General features: G+C 42.8%; 1 protein-coding gene across 1 annotated transcript; it reads left to right on the top strand.

Moving 5' to 3' along the window:
• Nucleotides 1-10769: 10769 nt before the first annotated feature.
• Nucleotides 10770-21933, top strand: LOC118392201 (sodium-dependent phosphate transport protein 2B-like). The gene is made up of 13 exons (XM_035783933.2): nt 10770-10864; nt 12147-12196; nt 12306-12440; nt 14213-14341; nt 14870-15013; nt 15384-15495; nt 15658-15853; nt 17791-17886; nt 18695-18815; nt 19476-19643; nt 20278-20394; nt 20566-20690; nt 20809-21933. The coding sequence occupies exons 2-13, from the start codon at nt 12151-12153 to the stop codon at nt 21358-21360; spliced, it is 1941 nt and encodes a 646-aa protein (XP_035639826.1). The 5' UTR covers nt 10770-10864; nt 12147-12150; the 3' UTR covers nt 21361-21933.
• The last annotated feature ends 324 nt before the right edge of the window (nt 21934-22257 follow it).

Raw genomic sequence — 22257 nt, 5'->3', positions numbered from 1 at the left:
TAGGCTGCTGATGAGAATAATTGTCGACAAACATTTAATTTGAAATCAATCCACATTGTTGCCAATTTATTTTGGACTAAATGGATAATTATATTAGATGATGATGGTATGCACACGTGACAATTAATTCACACTTGCTGTGAGGAGGTGCTATATAGGGCTCTTGAGGTCGGATGACCGAAATGCTCTGTTGGAAAAAATGACCAAAACACCCAGCCCTACCCATTGTTACATCTGCAACTGCCACACCCTCTACTGCTCATCCTGTGTCTCCCTAACCTGCCACCCCTCCCCCAGTGCTCTCTCCCTGTGTGTGTGTGTGTGTGTGTGTGTGTGTGTGTGTGTGTGTGTGTGTGTGTGTGTGTGTGTGTGTGTGTGTGTGTGTGTGTGTGTGTGTGTGTGTGTGTGTGTGTGTGTGTGTGTGTGTGTGTGTGTGTGTGTGTGTGTGTGTGTGTGTGTGTGTGTGTGTGTGTGTGTGTGTGTGTGTGAGTGCGTGCGTGCGTGCGTGCGTGCGTGCGTGCGTGTGTGTGTGTGTTGGGGCAGAGACAGGTGTGCTGGAGGCAGAGCAGATCCCCACCAGCTGCAACCTGTTCCATAATCAAGACCTCTACAAATACTTAGCCCTGCCACTTCCATACTGCCAGATCGTAAAATCTGCTAATTCTGCGTTTTTAGCTGTTTGTTCTTGCATAGATCCTATGTTCGTGTTGTGCCTGTTGTCCCTTGCCTGATGTTGTTTTCCTCTCAGCTACAGTTCTGTCCGCTCTAACTTTGGTCCCTGTCTCCAGTCCCACGTCTTGTCAGTCCTGCTATCCTGTCGCGGACCCCCCACTTTACTGCTTCCTTGGATTCCTCTCCGGACCTGCTTACCTAGCCCCAACTCCCCTCACTCCGGCCTTAGCTTCAGCATCTGGCTCCCTGCAACCCGCCCAAGCTTTTCCTGGCCTGCACACCATCTCCCCACTGTTTTTCAATAAATACCTTGGTTACCTTATCCCAGTCTCCTCGTCTGAGTCCTCTTGGGTTCAGCTGCTCTGCTCCGCGTAACACTCATGACACTAATCACCTTTAATAGAAGATGAACTATATAGCCTACCAGGGGCAATATTAGATCACACCCGTATCTGTTTTTATTATTGTATTGCAGTAGTAATAGTAATCTGTGAGTCAGTGATTACGCTCATGTGATAAGCTGATTAATGCCGTTCTCATCAGTGGGCAATGGGCATCTCTCTATGCCATCATGATGTGAACTTTAGTTATTGTCACAGCCACTGTATGATGTCATGGCACTGCAGAAGAGACAAATTTGATGCAATGTTTGTTGTACATGATCCCCGTCAAAAAATGTAAAGATTTTGAGGTAAATATTGCAATTGATATGGCCAAGCATTAAATATTGTATTAATTTTGAAGCCAGGGCACACATGGAGGCCTACATCAAATCAAAGTGAATTGTTCATGTACACAGATTGCAGATGTGATTGCAGGTGCAGCGAAATGCTTGTGTTTCTAGCTCCAACAGTCCCGTAATAATACCCCGCAATACAAAACAATAAGCACAATATTCAAAAAGAAAAAATTAAGAAATTAAGAAATATCAGAACGAGCAATGTCAGAGTCCGGATTACCTAGGATTGCTCGTTCTGATATTTCTTAATTTCTTATTTTTTTCTTTTTTTTCTTTTTGAATGCTTTATATATATATATATATAAAGTATTTATTCAGTATTTAGTAAGTTCTCCCACTTAAAAAGATGAGAGAGGCCTGTAATTTTCATCATAGGTACACTTCAACTATGACAGACGAAATTAGGGGGAAAAGTCCAGAAAATCACATTGTATGATTTTTTATGAATACATTTGCAAATTATGGTGGAAAATAAGTATTTGGTCACCTACAAACAAGCAAGATTTCTGGCTCTCACAGACCTGTAACTTCTTCTTTAAGAGGCTCCTCTGTCCTCCACTCGCTACCTGTATTAATGGCACCTGTTTGAAGTTGTTATCAGTATAAAAGACACCTGTTCACAACCTCAAACAGGCACACTCCAAACTCCACTATGGCCAAGACCAAAGAGCTGTCAAAGGACACCAGAAACAAAATAGACCTGCACCAGGCTGGGAAGACTGAATCTGCAATAGGTAAGCAGCTTGGTTTGAAGAAATCAACTTTGGGAGCAATTATTAGGAAATGGAAGACATACAAGACCACTGATAATCTCCCTCGATCTAGGGCTCCATGCAAGATCTTACCCCGGGGGGTCAAAATGATCACAAGAACGGTGAGCAAAATCCCAGAACCACACGGGGGGACCGAGTGAATGACCTGTAGAGAGCTGGGACCAAAGTAACAAAGCCTACCATCAGTAACACACTACGCCGCCAGGGACTCAAATCCTGCAGTGCCAGACGTGTCCCCCTGCTTAAGCCAGTACATGTCCAGGCCCATCTGAAGTTTGCTGGAGAGCATGTGGATGATCCAGAAGAAGATTGGGAGAATGTCATATGGTCAGATGAAACCAAAATATAACTTTTTGTTAAAACTCAACTGGTCGTGTTTGGAGGACAAAGAATGCTGAGTTGCATCCGAAGAACACCATACCTACTGTAAAGCATGGGGGTGGAAACATCATGCTTTGGGGCTGTCTTTCTGCAAAGGGACCAGGACGACTGATCCGTGTAAAGGAAAGAATGAATGGGGCCATGTATCGGGAGATTTTGAGTGAAAACCTCCTTCCATCAGCAAGGGCATTGAAGATGAAACGTGGCTGGGTCTTTCAGCATGACAATGATCCCAAAAACACTGCCCGGGCAATGAAGGAGTGGCTTCCTAAGAAGCATTTCAAGGTCCTGGAGTGGCCTAGCCAGTCACCAGATCTCAACCCCATAGAAAATCTTTGGAGGGAGTTGAAAGTCCCTGTTGTCCAGCAACAGCCCCAAAACATCACTGCTCTAGAGAAGATCTGCATGGAGGAGTGGGCCAAAATACCAGCAACAGTGTGTGAAAACCTTGTGAAGACTTACAGAAAAGTTTGATCTCTGTCATTGCCAACAAAGGGTATATAACAAAGTATTGAGATAAACTTTTGTTATTGACCAAATACTTATTTTCCACCATAATTTGCAAATAAATTCATTAAAAATCCTACAATGTTATTTCCTGGATTTCTTTCTTCTAATTTTGTCTGCCGTAGTTGAAGTGTACCTATGTTGAAAATTACAGGCCTCTCTCATCTTTTTAAGTGGGAGAACTTGCACAATTGGTGGCTGACTAAATACTTTTTTGCCCCACTGTATATACATATACAGTGTATACTGTAGTTAAACACAATACCCCATAATGACAAAGCGAAAACAGGTTTTTGGAATTGTTTGCAAATGTATAAAAAATGAAAAACAGAAATACCTTATTTACATAAGTATTCAGACCCTTTTCTATGAGAATCGAAATTGAGCTCCGATGCATCCTGTTTCCATTGATCATCCTTGAGATGTTTCTACAACTTGATAAGAGTCCACCTGTGGTAAATTCAATTGATTGGACATGATTTGGAAAGGCACACACCTGTCTATATAAGGTCCCACAGTTGACAGTGCATGTCAGAGCAAAAACCAAGCCCTGAGGTCGAAGGAATTGTCCGTAGAGCTCCAAGACAGGATTGTGTCGAGGCACAGATCTGGGGAAGGGTACCAAAACATTTCTGCAGCATTGAAGGTCCCCAAGAACACAGTAGCCTCCGTCATTCTTAAATGGAAGAAGTTTGGAACCACCAAGACTCTTTCTAGAGCTGGCCGCCTGGCCAAACTGAGCAATCGGGGGAGAAGGGCCTTGGTCAGGAGGTGACCAAGAACCCGATGGTCACTCTGACAGAGCTACAGAGTTCCTCTGTGGAGATGGGAGAAACTTCCAGAAGGACAACCATCTCTGCAGTACTCCACCAATCAGGCCTTTATGGTAGAGTGGCCAGACGGAAGCCACTCCTCCGTAAAAGGCACATGACAGACTGCTTGGAGTTTTCCAAAAGGCACATAAACTACTCTCAGACCATGAGAAGCAAGATTCTCTGGTCTGATGAAACCAATATTGAACTCTTTGGCCTGAATGCCATGCGTCAAGTCTGGAGGAAACCTGGCACCATCCTTACGGTGAAGCATAGTGGTGGCAGCATTATATAGTGGGGATGTTTTTAAGTGGCATGGACTGTGAGACTAGTCAGGATCCAGGGAAAAATGAAAGGAGCAAAGTACAGAGAGATCCTTGATGAAAACCTGCTCCAGAGCGCTCAGGACCCCAGACTGGGGTGAAGGTTCACCTTCCAACAGGACAATGACCCTAAGCACACAGCCAAGACAACAAAGGAGTCTCTGAATGCTCTTGAGTGGCCCAGCCAGAGCCCAGACTTGAACCCGATCGAACATCTCTGGAAAGACCTGAAAAAAGCTTGCGATGCTCCGCATCCAACCTGGCAGTTTGAGAGGTTCTGAGAAGAATGGGAGAAATTGCTCAAATTCAGGTGTTCCAGGCTTGTAGCGTCATACCCAAGAAGACTTAAGGCTTTAATCGCTGTTAAAGGTGTTTCAACAAAGTACTGAGTAAAGGGTCTGAATACTTATGTAAATGTGATATTTTGTATAAATTTGCTAACATTTCTAAAAATCTGTTTTTGCTTTGTAGTTATGTGGTTTTGTGTGTAGACTGATGAGGGAATAAGGCTATAAAGTGACTAAATGTGGGAAAAGTCTGAATGCTTTCCGAATGCGCTGTATATAATGGTGTGTATAGACTGTATGGGCAGTATATGAATATAAAAGGTGTTTACAGCAGCATTTATTTAGGATGAGCCTTGACTAGAATATGGTATATAGATATAAAACAGTATGTAAAGTAAACATGATTAAAGTGACCACTGTTCAATGACTTTATGTGCATAGGGGCTAAGCAGTCTCTAAGGTGCAGGGTAGCGTACAGGGTGGTAGCTGGCTAGTAACAGTGGCTAAGGTTCAGGGCAGGGTACTGGGCGGAGGCCGGCTAGTGGTTACTGTTTAACAGTCTGATGGGCTGGAGATAGGAGCTGTTCGTCAGTCTCTCGGTCCCAGCTTTGATGCACGTGTACTGTCTCCTCCTTAGATGGTAGTGGGGTGAACAGGCCGTGGCTCGGGTGGCTGAGGTCCTTGATGATCTTCTTGGCCTTCCTGTGACACCAGATGCTGTAGGTCCTGGAGGGCAGGCAGTGTGCCCCCGGTGATGTGTTGGGCTGAACGCACCACCCTCTGGAGAGCACTGCGGTTGCAAATGGTGGAATTGCCGTACTAGGCGGAGATACAGTCCGACAGGAAGAAGTTTAGAAGTTTGTGAAGGTCTTTAGGGGCCAAGCTGAATTTCTTCAGCCTCCTGAGGTTGATGAGGCGCTGTTGCGCCTTCTTCACCACACTGTCTGTGTAAAGGGACAATTTCAGGTTTTGACCCTCTCCGCTGCTCAGCTCCTTAATTTTGTTGAGGGAGAGGTCATTTTCCTCAGCAAGAGCCTCAGCAGATGAGTTGTGTTTTGCATATAACATTTTGTCTTTACTATTTATCACTATATCTTGAAAAATATATCATTAGTAGACAAACATGTAAGCACAAAACAGTGGGGGAATATCTTTGATCAAGCATTTTCCATTGATTTGAAGTTGGTTGGTTGCATGGTTATGAACTTCAAATGTCATTCATCACAAATCAGTCACCAATTATGTGTGTGGCATATAGGCTTGAACTGAAGTACACTTGGATTTATGATGGCACAAACAAGGTCCTAAACCTGATTTTAAATAAATGATACCTCTCTGCGACATACTGTAATACTCAACATTTATTTTATTTAAAGGTAGATTTCAAGCAAAAATCAGCTACTGAAAGTGACCATGTCACCCAATGGGTTCAGGGGTTGATTTATATGAATTCAACCAAAACTGAATGTTCTGATATACACTGAGGGTACATAACATTAGGAACACCTGGTCTTTCCATGACATACTGACCAGGTGAATCCAGGTGAAAGCTATGATCCTTTATTGATGTCACAAGTTAAATCCACTTCAATCCGTTTAGATGAAGGGGAGGAGAAATGTTAAAGAAGGATTTTCAAGCCTTGACACAATTAAGACATTTTTTATTTTATTTCACCTTTATTTAACCAGGTAGGCAAGTTGAGAACAAGTTCTCATTTACAATTGCGACCTGGCCAAGATAAAGCAAAGCAGTTCGACAAATACAACGACACAGAGTTACACATGGAGTAAAACAAACATACAGTCAATAATACAGTATAAACAAGTCTATATACAATGTGAGCAAATTAGGTGAGAAGGGAGGTAAAGGCAAAAAAGGCCATGGTGGCAAAGTAAATACAATATAGCAAGTAAAACACTGGAATGGTAGTTTTGCAATGGAAGAATGTGCAAAGTAGAAATAAAAATAATGGGGTTCAAAGGAGCAAAATAAATTAATTAATTAAATACAGTTGGGAAAGAGGTAGTTGTTTGGGCTAAATTATAGGTGGGCTATGTACAGGTGCAGTAATCTGTAAGATGCTCTGACAGTTGGTGCTTAAAGCTAGTGAGGGAGATAAGTGTTTCCAGTTTCAGAGATTTTTGTAGTTCGTTCCAGTCATTGGCAGCAGAGAACTGGAAGGAGAGGCGGCCAAAGAAAGAATTGGTTTTGGGGGTGACGAGAGATATATACCTGCTGGAGCGTGTGCTACAGGTGGGAGATGCTATGGTGACCAGCGAGCTGAGATAAGGGGGGACTTTACCTAGCAGGGTCTTGTAGATGACATGGAGCCAGTGGGTTTGGCGACGAGTATGAAGCGAGGGCCAGCCAACGAGAGCGTCCAGGTCGCAATGGTGGGTAGTATATGGGGCTTTGGTGGCAAAACGGATTGCACTGTGATAGACTGCATCCAATTTGTTAACATGGATTGTGTGTGTGCCATTCAGAGGGTGAATGGCCAAGACAAAAGTTTTAACTGCCAGGGTGGCGCTGCAGTCTAAAGCATCGCAGTGCTTGAGGCGTCACTACTGCCCGGGTTCAATCCCAGGCTGTCTCACAGCCGGCGGTGCCTGGGAGACCCATGAGGTAGCGCACAATTGGCACAGCATTGTCCGGGGGGTTTGGCTGGCCGGGATTTCCTTGTGTGTGTGTGTGTGTGTGTGTGTGTGTGTGTGTGTGTGTGTGTGTGTGTGTGTGTGTGTGTGTGTGTGTGTGTGTGTGTGTGTGTGTGTGTGTGTGTGTGTGTGTGTGTGTGTGTGTGTGTGTGTGTGTGTGTGTGTGTGCATAAGAGAGAGGGAGAGGGAGAGAGGTACTAAATGTAATTACATTTGCCAACTTGGATTCATAGTCATTCTTTGCCATACTGTATTACATTTTAACTTGAAGTTACTTACTGAAGGGCTATCATGTTTTAGACTTTTCTTTCCTCACAGTTGCTTAGACTGTTATAATAATGTGATAATCACAGTTGAGCTCTTCAACCCTGTATGATTCAGTATGAAACTGTTATTTTAAATTCCCACATACTGCCAGAGTCATAATAAGAGTGTCAACATGATAATATTGTCTATCTTATAGTCCTGATCAAGCCAAGCTATATCAAACATTAATCAGATAATAGTCTTATCTCTGATATACTGAAGTGTATTGCCTATGGACCTTTGGTTGTTTACATAATAAAGTAGGCCTATATACAGTGGGGCAAAAAAGTATTTAGTCAGCCACCAATTGTGCAAGTTCTCCCACTTAAAAAGATGAGAGAGGCCTGTAATTTTCATCATAATGAGAAAAAAAATCCAGAAAATCACATTATATGATTTTTAATTAATTTATTAGCATATTATGGGTGGAAAATAAGTATTTGGTCAATAACAAAAGTTTATCTCAATACTTTGTTATATACCCTTTGTTGGCAATGACAGAGGTCAAACATTTTCTGTAAGTCTTCACAAGGTTTTCACACACTGTTGCTGGTATTTTGGCTCATTCCTCCATGCAGATCTCCTCTAGAGCAGTGATGTTTTGGGGCTGTTGCTGGGCAACACGGACTTTCAACTCCCTCCAAAGATTTTCTATGGGGTTGAGATCTGGAGACTGGCTAGGCCACTCCAGGACCTTGAAATGCTTCTTACTTCCGGCGCCGACAGGGATGGCCGCCTCGCTTCGCGTGTTATTTCTTACATTGGTACCCCAGGTCATCTTAGGTTTCATTACATACAGTCGAGAAGAACTATATAAGAGCAGCGTCAACTCACCATCAGTACGACCAAGAATATGACTTTCGCGAAGCGGATCCTGCGTTCTGCCTTTCACCCAGGACAACGGAATGGATCCCAGCCGGCGACCCAAAACAACGACTTCGTAAAATAGGGAAACGAAGCGGTCTTCTGGTCAGACTCCGGAGACGGGCACATCGCGCACCACTCCCTAGCATACTTCTCGCCAATGTCCAGTCTCTTGACAACAAGGTTGATGAAATCCGAGCAAGGGTAGCATTCCAGAGAGACATCAGAGACTGTAACGTTCTTTGCTTCACGGAAACATGGCTCACTCGAGAGACGCTATCGGAATCGGTGCAGCCAGCTGGTTTCTCCACGCATCGCGCCGACAGAAACAAACATCTTTCTGGTAAGAAGAGGGGTGGGGGCGTATGCTTTATGGTTAATGAGACGTGGTGTGGTCACAACAATATACAGGAACTCAAGTCCTTCTGTTCACCTGATTTAGAATTCCTCACAATCAAATGTCAACGGCATTATCTACCAAGGGAATTCTCTTCGATTATAATCACAGCCGTATATATTCCCCCCCAAGCAGACACATCGATGACTCTGAACGAACTTTATTTGACTCTTTGCAAACTGGAATCCATATATCCTGAGGCTGCATTCATTGTAGCTGGGGATTTTAACAAGGCTAATCTGAAAACAAGACTCCCTAAATTGTATCAGCATATCGATTGCGCAACCAGGGCTGGTAAAACCTTGGATCATTGCTATTCTAACTTCCGCGACGCATATAAGGCCCTCCCTCGCCCTCCTTTCGGAAAAGCTGACCACGACTCCATTTTGTTGCTCCCTGCCTACAGACAGAAGCTAAAACAAGAAGCTCCCGCGCTGAGGTCTGTTCAACGCTGGTCCGACCAATCTGATTCCACACTCCAAGACTGCTTCCATCACGTGGACTGGGATATGTTTCGTATTGCGTCAAACAACAACATTGACGAATACGCTGATTCGGTGAGCGAGTTCATTAGAACATGCGTTGAAGATGACGTTTCCATAGCAACGAATAAAACATTCCCAAACCAGAAACCGTGGATTGATGGCAGCATTCACATGAAACTGAAAGCGCAAACCACTGCTTTTAATCAGGGCATGGTGACCGGAAACATGACCGAATACAAACAGTGTAGCTATTCTCTCCGCAAGGCAATCAAACAAGCTAAGCGTCAGTATAGAGACAAAGTAGAATCACAATTCAACGGCTCAGACACAAGAGATATGTGGCAGGGTCTACAGTCAATCACGGATTACAAAAAGAAAACCAGCCCAGTCACGGACCAGGATGTCTTGCTCCCAGGCAGACTAAATAACTTTTTTGCCCGCTTTGAGGACAATACAGTGCCACTGACACGGCTCGCAACCAAAACATGCGAACTCTCCTTCACTGCAGCCGAGGTGAGTAAAACATTTAAACGTGTTAACCCTCGCAAGGCTGCAGATCCAGACGGCATCCCCAGCTGCGCCCTCAGAGCATGCGCAGACCAGCTGGCTGGTGTGTTTACGGACATATTCAATCAATCCTTATCCCAGTCTGCTGTTCCCACATGCTTCAAGAGGGCCACCATTGTTCCTGTTCCCAAGAAAGCTAAGGTAACTGAGCAAAAAAAGAAAAAAAAGGGCACTGCGTTCATCCACCTCTGGCCTGCTCGCCTCCCTACCACTGAGGAAGTACAGTTCCCGCTCAGCCCAGTGAAAACTGTTCGCTGCTCTGGCCCCCCAATGGTGGAACAAACTCCCCCACGACGCCAGGACAGCGGAGTCAATCACCACCTTCCGGAGACACCTGAAACCCCACCTCTTTAAGGAATACCTAGGATAGGATAAAGTAATCCTTCTCACCCCCCCCCCCCCCTTAAAAGATTTAGATGCACTATTGTAAAGTGGCTGTTCCACTGGATGTCATAAGGTGAATGCACCAATTTGTAAGTCGCTCTGGATAAGAGCGTCTGCTAAATGACTTAAATGTAAATGTAAATGCAAAACGACTACCATCCCATAGCACTCACTTCCGTCATCATGAAGTGCTTTGAGAGACTAGTCAAGGACCATATCACCTCCACCCTACCTGACACCCTAGACCCACTCCAATTTGCCCTATTCTCAATCAAAGTGTGATAAATATTCACAGGACTGGCCTTCTAGATATTTGAAAAAGTGGCAATACAGTACATCCATGTTGAGATTATCAAGGTTATTTGGTTACGCCTAGTTCATTTGCTACTTTTCTTTTCGCCATAATCTGAGATTGACTGCTGCTATCATCCCACAAAAAAGTTTATGACAGGCATTAGCCTACTTTCTACCTAGTGCCAACAAAGTTGTAAAAACCCATGCCAGAGTAGTAATATTCCATCATACACTAATCATTTGATGTTGCCTGGTCTACATTCACTGCAGATGCTCTGGTAAGATCACTCACTGTCAAGAGCGCCCCTTTTGCCACGGACTTTGAACAGTCAGGGTCCAGCGTGTTTTGTGCTTTATAAGCAGCTTGCGGTATCCAGGTAGCTCAGGTGAAGGACTCCTGAAAAAGCCTCCACTGCAGGTGTGTATTACCACTCTTCATACTGCAATACACCATACATTACAAACAAGACTCATTCAGGTAATATCACTCCACTGCAGGTGTGTATTACCACTCTTCATACTGCAATACACCATACATTACAAACAAGACTCATTCAGGTAATATCACAACAAAATAAACTACAACAAACAAACAAGGATATGTTAGGAATTGTTACCTATAGCTGTATTTGCTTATAACCTCTAAATGATTATTATTATTATTATTGTTGTTGGCATGCAGCTACACACAATATGGAGCCAATGACTGGTCGAGCTTGTTTTCAGGAGTGCTACCTTCTGCTGTTTAACCTCGCTTTATTTTTTTGTCAAATGTTGCAAAGATAACGATGATATAACTATTATTGTTATTATAGGAATAATAGGTATTCATTGTATTAGTTATAGCCTAGTAATAGGCATAGTATGCCTCTGTTGTACACAATTTGAGTTTGAGATAACTCATTTTGAACCTTGGAAAATCTGAGCTTAGAGAGCTTTTCTGATTCAACTTTTTGTATGGTTTCTTGAGGATTGTAGGCCCCTAGCATACAGTCATATTTGTATTTCTCTGTGGACTTTATCAATGTGGATGTGAAAAAGCAACATCACCATGAGTTATTCCCATGGAATAAGTTTCCATCATTTAAAGGAGAAATTCTCATATTTGGTAACATCTTGTGACAGGCACAAGATTGCTTGGCTATGCGTTGGAGGATACAAAAATATAAAATATTTAGGAACTATCAAATAGAGGTGTCTCAATATAAAATATATAGGAACTATCAAATAGAGGTGTCTCAATATAAAATATTTAGGAACTATCAAATAGAGGTGTCTCAATATAAAATATTTAGGAACTATCAAATAGAGGTGTCTCAATATAAAATATTTAGGAACTATCAAATAGAGGTGTCTCAATATAAAATATTTAGGAACTATCAAATAGAGGTGTCTCAATATAAAATATTTAGGAACTATCAAATAGAGGTGTCTCAATATAAAATATTTAGGAACTATCAAATAGAGGTGTCTCAATATAAAATATTTAGGAACTATCAAATAGAGGTGTCTCAATATAAAAGGACTGTGTATTTGTTTCCTCTGAGAGAGAAAAATATTTAAAAAGTGAACTGTTACTGGCTTTTCACATTTAAATGTTTTTCTTTCCAAGTTGATTTATTCAAGTCAAAACTGTATACCTTGAGGTTTGCTACATGATCTTCATGGTTTACCGCAAATTAAGTTATTTTTTCCTATAGGGCAATGCCTCTTCAACCAGAATTTAGAGATACTCCGTCTCCAACTCTTGGTATGTACAGTAGGCTACGCTTTACTATCTATGAAGTCCATACCTCACCACCAGGCAGCATCACCACACACAGAGGCAACCTCCACTCACAATTATCCTAATCTCACAGATGGTGCTGGTAAGGCACCTAAAGACTCAGTCGTCCCATCGGCATATTCTACTATGGACCTGGTGGACAAGGACCCGAATGAGGATGACCCCTGGAACCTCCCTGAACTGCAGAACACTGGACTCAAGTGGTCAGGTGAGATAGAGTGTGGTTGCATCTGAAATTGAGTCGGAAATTGTACCTCATTCCCAACAAAGTGCACAGCTGGGCGCTCAATACAGTGTGCAATACAGTGCCTTGCAAAAGTATTCATCCCCCTTGGCATTTTTCCTATTTTGTTTCATTACAACCTGTAATTTACATAGATTTTTATTTGGATTTCATGTAATGAACATACACAAAATAGTCCAAATTGGTGAAGAGAAATGAAAAGAAAATACTTTTTTTTTTTAAATCTAAAAAATACAAAACGGAAAAGTGGTATATGCATATGTATTCACCCCCTTTGTCATGAATCCCCTAAATACGATCTAAATAAGATCTAATACCTTCAGAAGTCACATAATTAGTTAAAGTCCACCTGTGTGCAATCTAAGTGTCACATGATCTCAGTATATATACACCTGTTCTGAAAGGCCCCAGAGTCTGCAACATCACTAATCAAGCGGCACCACCAAGCAAGTGACACCATGAAGCCCAAGGAGCTCTCCAAACAGATCAGCTTGTGGAGAAGTACAGATCAGGGTTGGGTTATAAAAAAATATCAGAAACTTTGAACTTCCCAAGGAGCACCATTAAATCCATTATAAAAAAATGAAAGAATATGGTACCACAACAAACCTGCCAAGAGAGGATCGCCCACCAAATCTCCTGGAACAGGCAAGGAGGGCATTAATCAGAGGCAACAAAGAGACCAAAGATAACCCTGAAGGAACTGCAAAGTTCCACAGCTGAGATTGGAGTATCTGTCCATAGGGCCACTTTAAGCTCTACACTCCACAGAGCTGGGCTTTACCGAAGAGTAGCCAGAAAAAAGCCATTGCTTAAAGAAAAAAATAAGCGAACACGTTTGGTGTTCGCCAAAAGGCATGGGGGAGACTCCCCAAACATATGGTAGGAGGTACCCTCGTCAGATGTCCATCATGGAAAACGCTATGTCTGGCACAAACCCAACACCTCTCATCACCCCGAGAACAACATCCCCACAGTGAAGCATGGTGGTGGCAGCATCATGCTGCGGGGATGTTTTTCATCGGCAGGAACTGGGAAACTGGTCAGAATTGAAAGAATGATGGATGGCGCTAAATACAGGGAAATTCTTGAGGGGAACCTGTTTCAGTCTTCTAGAGATGTGAGACTGGGACGGAGGTTCACCTTCCAGCAGGAGGGTGAACCACCATCCCAATAACACTAAGCATACTGCTAAAGCAACACTTGAGTGGCTTAAGGGGAAACATTCAAGTGTCTTAGAATGGCCTAGTCAAAGCCCAGACCTCCATCCAATTGAGAATCTGTGGCATGACCTAAAGATTTCTGTACACCAGCGGAACCCATCCAACCTGAAGGAGCTGGAGCAGTTATGCCTTGAAGAATGAGCAAAATTCCCAGTGGCTATATGTGCCAAGCCTAGAGAGACATACCCCAAGAAACCTACAGCTACAATTGCTGCAAAAGGTGGCCCTACAAAGTATTGACTTTTTTTTTGGGGGGGTAGTTATGCATGCTCTAGTTTTCTATTTTTTTGTCTTATTTCTTGTTTGTTTCACAATAAAACATACTTTGCATCTTCAAAGTGGTAGCCATGCTGTGTATATCAAATCATACAACCCCCCCCAAAAAATGAATTTTAATTCCAGGTTGTAAGGCAACAAAATAGGAAAAATGCCAATCACTGGGATGAAAATCAATGTTGAAGTGTTAACCTGTGTGACTACACCAACAAAAATGCAGCCTCTTTTTGGAAACAGAGTTGGATGCCAAAGGGAAGGTTATGTGGGTTCTGACTTCCATCGTCAGGTTTATTCTGCTGGTTGGATTTCTCTACATGTTCGTCTGCTCTCTGGACGTCCTGAGCTCTGCTTTCCAGCTAGTTGGAGGTAACATTAAACCTGCTCTCTCTCTCTGTCAGTGTAGACAAAATGAATTCAACGCAACCCAATCATATAATATACAGTCATAATCAAATTAAAGTAATTAAAAGTGAATCTTTGTTGTCAACCAGGTCCTGTTGTTCATACTTATGTTTTAGCTCTGCTCATTTAATGATACTCTCATACTTTCATGTTGATGACATTACACAATATTATTCACAATTACAACTGTCCTCGTATTCTGTTTCTAAATATCATAAAATTGGCTGTTTATGGATATTTTTTATTTATTTATTTATTTATTTATTTTTTAACCTTTATTTAACCAGGCAAGTCAGTTAAGAACATATTCTTATTTTCAATGACGGAGAATAGTGGGTTAACTGCCTGTTCAGGGGCAGAACGACAGATTTGTACCTTGTCAGCTCGGGGTTACTAGTCCAACGCTCTAACCACTAGCCTACGCTGCCGCCCCAAAGCATTTATGGGATGTTTTCATGATGAATTTGGTTGTGTGTCACTGTGTATCCATAGGTAAGGCAGCCGGGGACATTTTCCAGGACAATGCGGTGCTGTCCAACCCTGTGGCTGGCCTGGTGATTGGAGTGCTGGTCACAGTGTTAGTCCAGAGTTCTAGCACGTCCTCCTCTATTGTGGTCAGCATGGTGTCTTCTGGATGTGAGTATACACACACATACAAGTACACATGGGACACATACACACATGCACACATGGACATTCACGCATGTACAGGATGCACATACACACACAAACAGATAGCCTAGCGGTTAAGAGTGTTAGGCCAGTAACCCAAAGGTTGCTAGTTTGAATCCCCAAGCCAACTAGGTGAAAAATCTGTATGTGTCCTTGTGCAAGGCACTAAATACAAATTGCTCCTATAAGTTGCTCTGGATAAAAGCGTCTGCTAAAATGTAAACAAACACATTTGCACTCACTCATACATACACATCTGTATACATAACTACATGAGCAAAGCCAAGTGATTATTGTCTTATATAAACCTAAAGTGATTGTATCGTCATTGAAGTGCTGGAGGTCCAGTCTGCCGTGCCTGTCATTATGGGAGCCAACATTGGAACCTCAGTCACCAACACTATCGTGGCGATGATGCAGGCTGGAGACAGAAATGAGTTCCGCAGGTACATCTGACTGGATCACTTTCTAAGCAGCCTAAATTGATAGAAGTTTACTTCACCATTTTGGACTATAAAAAATCATTCTAATTTGTTGCTTGGTAACAAGCAGAATTGTATCATGCTGGATAAATAGTGAGATGTCGATCCTGGTGTTATTTCTTCCAGGGCGTTTGCTGGTGCCACGGTGCATGATTTCTTTAACTGGCTGTCTGTGCTGATCCTGCTGCCGCTGGAGGCAGCCACTGGTGTCCTGTATAAACTCACCAAGATTGTCATCGACTCCTTTAACATTCAGGGGGGTGACAATGCCCCTGACCTGCTAAACGTCATCACTGACCCCCTCACCAGTGCCATCATAGAGGTAGGAGCAGCATTTCACCATCATGAAGCATCTTGTTAATCACAATATAAAATGCTATTCTGGATGATGTCATCTGGTGTACATCATGGGATTTTAACTAACGATGAGCAAGCAAAGCCCAGACATTGCAGACATCAACCAATGGTTGCGTGCTATGTCATCGACTGTGTCATCGACTGACAGATTGCTACAACATAGGTGGTCCTGTGTGGCTCATTCGGTAGAGCATGGCGCTTACAACAGCAAATATTGTCGGTTTGATTCCCGCTGGGGCCACTCATATCTAAAATGTATGCATGCATCCTATGGATAAAAGTGTCTGCTAAATGGCATTTATTATTATCACATGAGTGTCCCTAATGCACCTGACAAAATGAAAACAGGTTTTTAGAAGTTTTCGCAAATGTATAAACAATTTAAAACAGAAATCTATTTTTTTTTATTTACATAAGTATTCAGACCCTTTGCTATGAGACTCGAAATTGAGCTCAGGTGCATCCTGTTTCCATTGATCATCCTTGAGATGTTTCTACAACTTCATTGGAGTCCACCTGTGGTAAATTCAATTGATTGTACATGATTTGGAAAGGTACACCTGTCTATATAAGGTCTCATAGTTGACAGTGCATGTCAGAGCATGTCCAAGCAATGAGGTCGAAGGAATTGTCCGTAAAGCTCCGAGACAGGAAAGTGTTGAGGCACAGATCTAGGATACCAAAACATTTCTGCAGTATTGAAGGTCCCCAAGAACACAGTGGCCTCCATCATTCTTAAATGGAAGAAGTTTGGAACCACCAGGACTCTTCCTAGAGCTGGCCGCCTGGCCAAACTTAGAAATCGGGGGAGAAGGGCCTTGGTCAGGGAGTTGACTATGAACCCGATGGTCACTCTGTTCCTCTGTGGAGATGGGAGAAACTTCCAGAAGGACAACCATCTCTGCAGCACTCCACCAATCAGGCCTTTATAGTAGAGTGGCCAGGCAGAAGCCACTCCTCAGTAAAAGGCACATGACAGTCCACTTGGAGTTTGCCAAAAGGCACCTAAAGACTGTCAGACCATGAGAATCAAAATTTTCTGGTCTGATGAAACCAATATTGAACTCTTTGGCCTGAATGCCAACCGTCACTTCTATAGGAAACCTGGCACCATCCCTACGGTGAGGCATGGTGGTGGCAGCATAATACTGTGGGGATGTTTTTCAGCGGCAGGTACTGGGAGACTAGTCAGGATTGAGGGAAATTTGACCGGAGCAAAGTACAGAGAGATCCTTGATGAAAACCTGCTCCAAAGCGCTGAGGACGTCAGACTGGGGTGAAGGTTCACCATCCAACAGGACAACGAGCACACAGCCAAGACATCGCAGGAGTGGCTTCGGGACAAGTCTCTGAATATCCTTGAGTGGCCCAGTCAGAGCCAGGACTTGAACCCAATCGAACATCTCTGGAGAGACCTGAAAATAGCTGTGCAGTAACGCTCCCCACCCAACCTGACAGAGCTTGAGAGGATCTGCAGAGACTAATGGGAGAAACTCCCCAAATATAGTTGTGCCAAGCTTGTAGCGTCATACCCAAGAAGACTCAAGGCTGTAATCTCTACCAAAGGTGCTTCAATAAAGTACTGAGTAAAGGGTCTGAATACTGTAGGTAGATTTAAAAAAAATAAAAATCCTGTTTTTGCTTCATTATTAGGGGGTATTGTGTGTGGATTGATGAGGAAATATATATTTTTAAACATTTTAGAATAAGACTGTAACGTAACAAAATGTGTAAAAAGTCAAGGGGTCTGAATACTTTCCAAAGGCTAGCAAGACACCTACCTATACAACCCTGAAACATATTTGAAACATCAGCTTAATGTTACATTTGAGTTGATAGAGAACTTTAGTAGACCATAATAAAATGATATACAACTGAACAGAAGCCTTTATTTTCCTCTAGCTGGATAAAACGGTCATCAGTGACATTGCCACGGGTGACCCAGCGGCCAGAAACAAGAGTCTGGTCAAAATCTGGTGCAAAACAGAGAAAATCACGGTAAATCACGGAATTATTAATCAGATAGTCAAACAATGGGTTATTATTGACCAAGTTTGTGATGATTGATGATGAAGACTTTTCCAACAGTAAGAAAACAAGATACATCTGTAGTATAGCTGAGAGTGTTATCTCTTAAGCACTCTGTCGCAGGGTTAATGTTTGACAGCTTTTAGCTTAGCCAGAGTGATTCTACTTATAAGGACCAGTGCTTTATTGCCACTATATCATGATGAAGGTGGAATTTTCTTAAAGGCCCAGTGCAGTCAAAAACGTGATTTCCTGTGTTTTTATACATATTTTCCACTATGAGTTTGGAATAATACTGTGAAATTGTGAAAATTATTATAATGCCCTTTTAGTGTGTGCGCTGTTAGAAAAGACCGCCTGAAATATCAGCCTATTTTGGTGTGCCTTGTGACATCACCAGGTGGTAAATCAGTTAATAGACCAATAAGAGAGTTCCAAACCTCTCTGCGAAAAACAGTACATTTTCAGTTTTCCCCTCCCAACTCAGACCACTCCCAGACAGTCCTATCAAAATTCCAGCTTGAATTAGCTCTTTGCTAAGAATCTATTTTTGTTTCTTTTTGACCATTTGATTGGTAAACAATTACAGTAAAGTACTTAACTGTTACCCAGAAAGATTTGATATTGAGGTAAAAACGGCTGTGTTGGACCTTTAATAAAATGCCCTTTCTTTACTAGTCAATGTGGATGTTATTGTTTCCATAGGTTTTGATCACAATGATTATGCACTGTGCATTTTATCTGTATTGGCGAAAAAACTTGTATTATTATTTTTTAGACTCTTTTAAATATAACAGTTCCCTCAGCTGCCAACTGCACGATCGCCGTCCCCTGTTGGGTGGAAGGCAACAAGACATGGACGCAGATAAATGTTACTGAGACGATCAATCTAGAGAGATGTAAGTACAGTACAATCACTGTGCCATGATCCCATAAAAGGCCTATACAGAGCAATTTGGATTACCTGATACGCTCAGCCAAACATCTGTGAAACCAGAGAACAACCCCCCCCCCCCACCACCACCTGTCACAAGGACAATGACTTCCATTCAGTCCATTTAGTGACTCATCACATACCCTCCCCTCACCTCTTCTACCTGCTCAAATACCCTCCCCTCACCCCCTCTACCCACTTAAAAGTCCCATTCATTCTGGACAGCTGAAGCACCGGAGTGGCCCAAGGCCGATCGACGGGCCAGCACTCCACACAGCCAAACAAAATGAATACCTGTATGCTTGGAAAATCAGCCAATCAAAATAAGGGAAAGGGTCATCACTCATTTTGGCTTGGATCAGATCCAGTTGTAAAGTAACCCATTATTTTGGGTCACCAGACATGTCAGGGCTAAGTGTAGAAGCTATGGGGAAAAAAACATGTTGACTGTTGAAGTAACATTCTTCCTTCCTATCCTTTCCATCAAATCGGTGGAAGTCCTGCCAGGACAGAAAAATGACCTTATCACTAATCTCAACAAACTTACCTTCTCTCTAATCTTTCAGTTTTATCCCACCCTTGTCTCAGGTATATATTTAATAACATTTGGCATCTTCCCATGCAGGTAACCATATCTTTGCCTATGCTAACCTGCCTGACCTGGCTGTGGGCCTCATCCTGCTGGCCCTGTCCCTGCTCATCCTCTGTACCTGCCTCATCCTCATCGTCAAGCTGCTCAACTCCATGCTCAAGGGACAGGTGGCCGTGGTCATCAAAAAGGTGCTCAACACAGGTGAGAAGACATTGGCTGTCTTCCCAATCTACTCAGAACGCTGGTAGAACATACACCCTGTTTGATAACACAGGATTAGCCACTCTGCAGATTGAAGGTCACATCAGGTGCTCTGGTCCTGTTACATGACTCATGTGATTCTTATGGTCACTTAGATGTTCATGTTGAAAGTTATCCTAAAATTCACTTTGATGTTTATGTTATCCTAAAATTCACTTTGATGTTTATGTTGAAAGTTATCCTAAAATTCACTTTGATGTTCATGTTGAAAGTTATCCTAAAATTCACTTTGATGTTCATGTTGAAAGTTATCCTAAAATTCACTTTGATGTTTATGTTGAAAGTTATCCTAAAATTCACTTAGATGTTGAAGGGGTCATAATACAGTCAACGTGATCTTTAGGTTATGGTCTCCAAGCTGTTTAACTTTTATTTAACTAGGCAAGTCAGTTAAGAACAAATTCTTATTTACAAGGACGGCCTACCCCGGCAAAACTCTAACCCGGATGACGCTGTGCCAATTGTGCGCCGCCCTATGTGACACCCAATCACGGCCGGTTGTGATGATGCAGTGCCTTAGACCGCTGCGCCACTCGGGAGCCCATGCCTAACCTGCTCTGTCTTGTCTGTTCAGACTTCCCCTTCCCCTTCGGCTGGGTCACTGGTTACATTGCCATCCTGGTCGGAGCAGGAATGACCTTCATCGTTCAGAGCAGCTCTGTCTTCACCTCTGCAATCACGCCCCTTGTCGGTGAGTAGTTAGGCATATTTGTTTAGCGTCTATCTATCCATTTACCTTTAGCTGGCTCCTATGGCATCCAAACCTACTGGTACACTCAAGTATTCTTTCAGTATCATGTAACCCTGCTTGTATTATTTTTCTCTGGCCCATGTCTTATTCCTTCTCTCTATCGTCCAACAGGTATTGGTGTTATTAGCCTTGAGAGAGCCTATCCCCTGACATTGGGCTCTAATATCGGCACAACTACCACTGCTATTCTTGCTGCTATGGCTGCTCCCGGGGAAACCCTGGCCAACTCACTGCAGGTTTGTTGTGGTAATCATTTATTTTTATGGCGGTGTCATATTGCTCTCTGTCCACTCTGTCTCTCCATGCATCAGTGTTATTGAAGTCTCACTCACCCTGTTTGCATCTCCTCTGCAGATTGCACTGTGCCATTTCTTCTTCAACATAGCGGGGATCCTGCTGTGGTATCCTATCCCTTTCACTCGGATCCCCATCCGCTTGGCCAGGGCCCTGGGGAACCGCACAGCCAACTACCGCTGGTTCGCAGCGATCTACCTCCTGCTCTGTTTCTTCCTCATGCCCCTAACCATCCTGGGGCTCTCCCTGGCCGGCTGGCAGGCCCTGGTGGGGGTGGCCGTGCCCATCGTTGTCCTGGCCATCTTCATCATCATCGTCAACCTGATGCAGACGCGTTGTCCTCGGTACCTGCCCAGCATGCTCCGGAACTGGGACTTCTTGCCCCGCCCCCTGCACTCCATGGCCCCCTGGGATGGAGTGGTTATGTCTGGCATGGCCTTCTGCGGAACCCGCTGCTGCTGCTGCTGTAAGTGCTGCCAGAAGACTGAGGATGAAGAGAAGGGTGGTAAGGAGAGGAAGAAGAGTCAAGAGATGTATGATAACCCAGCCCTAACCAGAGACGATGAGCCACTAGAAGCTCCCAAGGAAACTTTGAAAGCTACACAGCTCTGACACAGTTATGAATTCACTGTAACATATCTGTAAGACATATATAACATATATGTAATCCTCCACATTTGCTCAGGCTTTATGGAGTTAACCGCTCTCTGTTTAGGTGATACTGTATCATGAAGTGGTGAAAGCCTGAACACAGCAACTGTACTTCTTGTAGGAGAGCATCAGCATATATTGCTAAAACCCCTCCATGGAATCATACAGACTCATTCTGAACATCCGTCATATTATTTTGATCATGTTTATTGAATGTATCATTTCAACTTTCATGATAAAATAGAATGGGATAAACATGCACTTTAAACATGTTTTTTATTAATGCATCACTGACTATTTAAAAATGTTTTACCTTTTGATATTTGTAAATAATACAAATTGTTAGTTGTAAACAGAATGTTGTGATATATTTCCAAATAGTGTAATGTTCCTATTTGATAATTTACTGTATTGCATTGTGTATTGTATCATGACTGACTGTAATTTTACATTCTGTCAGACTGAATACATGTTGGTATTTGTTTTATATGGGTTTTACAGTATTGTCTCTCATCAATAAATATTAGAAACCAATGCATCAGTTTGTGTCATGCTTATAGGTAAACAACTGAAAGGTTATTTGCATGGCTGAGCTGGTATTATGATATATTTTTTATGTTGTAGATTTCAAAATGCCTGGTCATGTGGTTGATAATGCATAACTGTAAGCTAATGGGTACAGTAGACTGGTTACCCCGGGTGAGTTGTGCTCCAATGCTGTAGCTGGTTTTGGGGAGGTTGAATCAGTGTGTACTACTGATAGTAGTAAGTGAAATGTATCAGATGTGCCTTTGGACAGTAGCTATCTGGGCAGAACCTTTCCCTGGTCAGGAGTGAAGGCCAACATCCTGCTGGCCC

This window comes from Oncorhynchus keta, chromosome 1, assembly GCF_023373465.1.
Source record: "Oncorhynchus keta strain PuntledgeMale-10-30-2019 chromosome 1, Oket_V2, whole genome shotgun sequence".
In the NCBI taxonomy this organism is placed as follows: domain Eukaryota; kingdom Metazoa; phylum Chordata; class Actinopteri; order Salmoniformes; family Salmonidae; genus Oncorhynchus; species Oncorhynchus keta.
The sequence above is the reverse complement of the archived record's forward strand: the minus strand, read 5'-3'. Positions and strand labels throughout refer to the sequence as shown.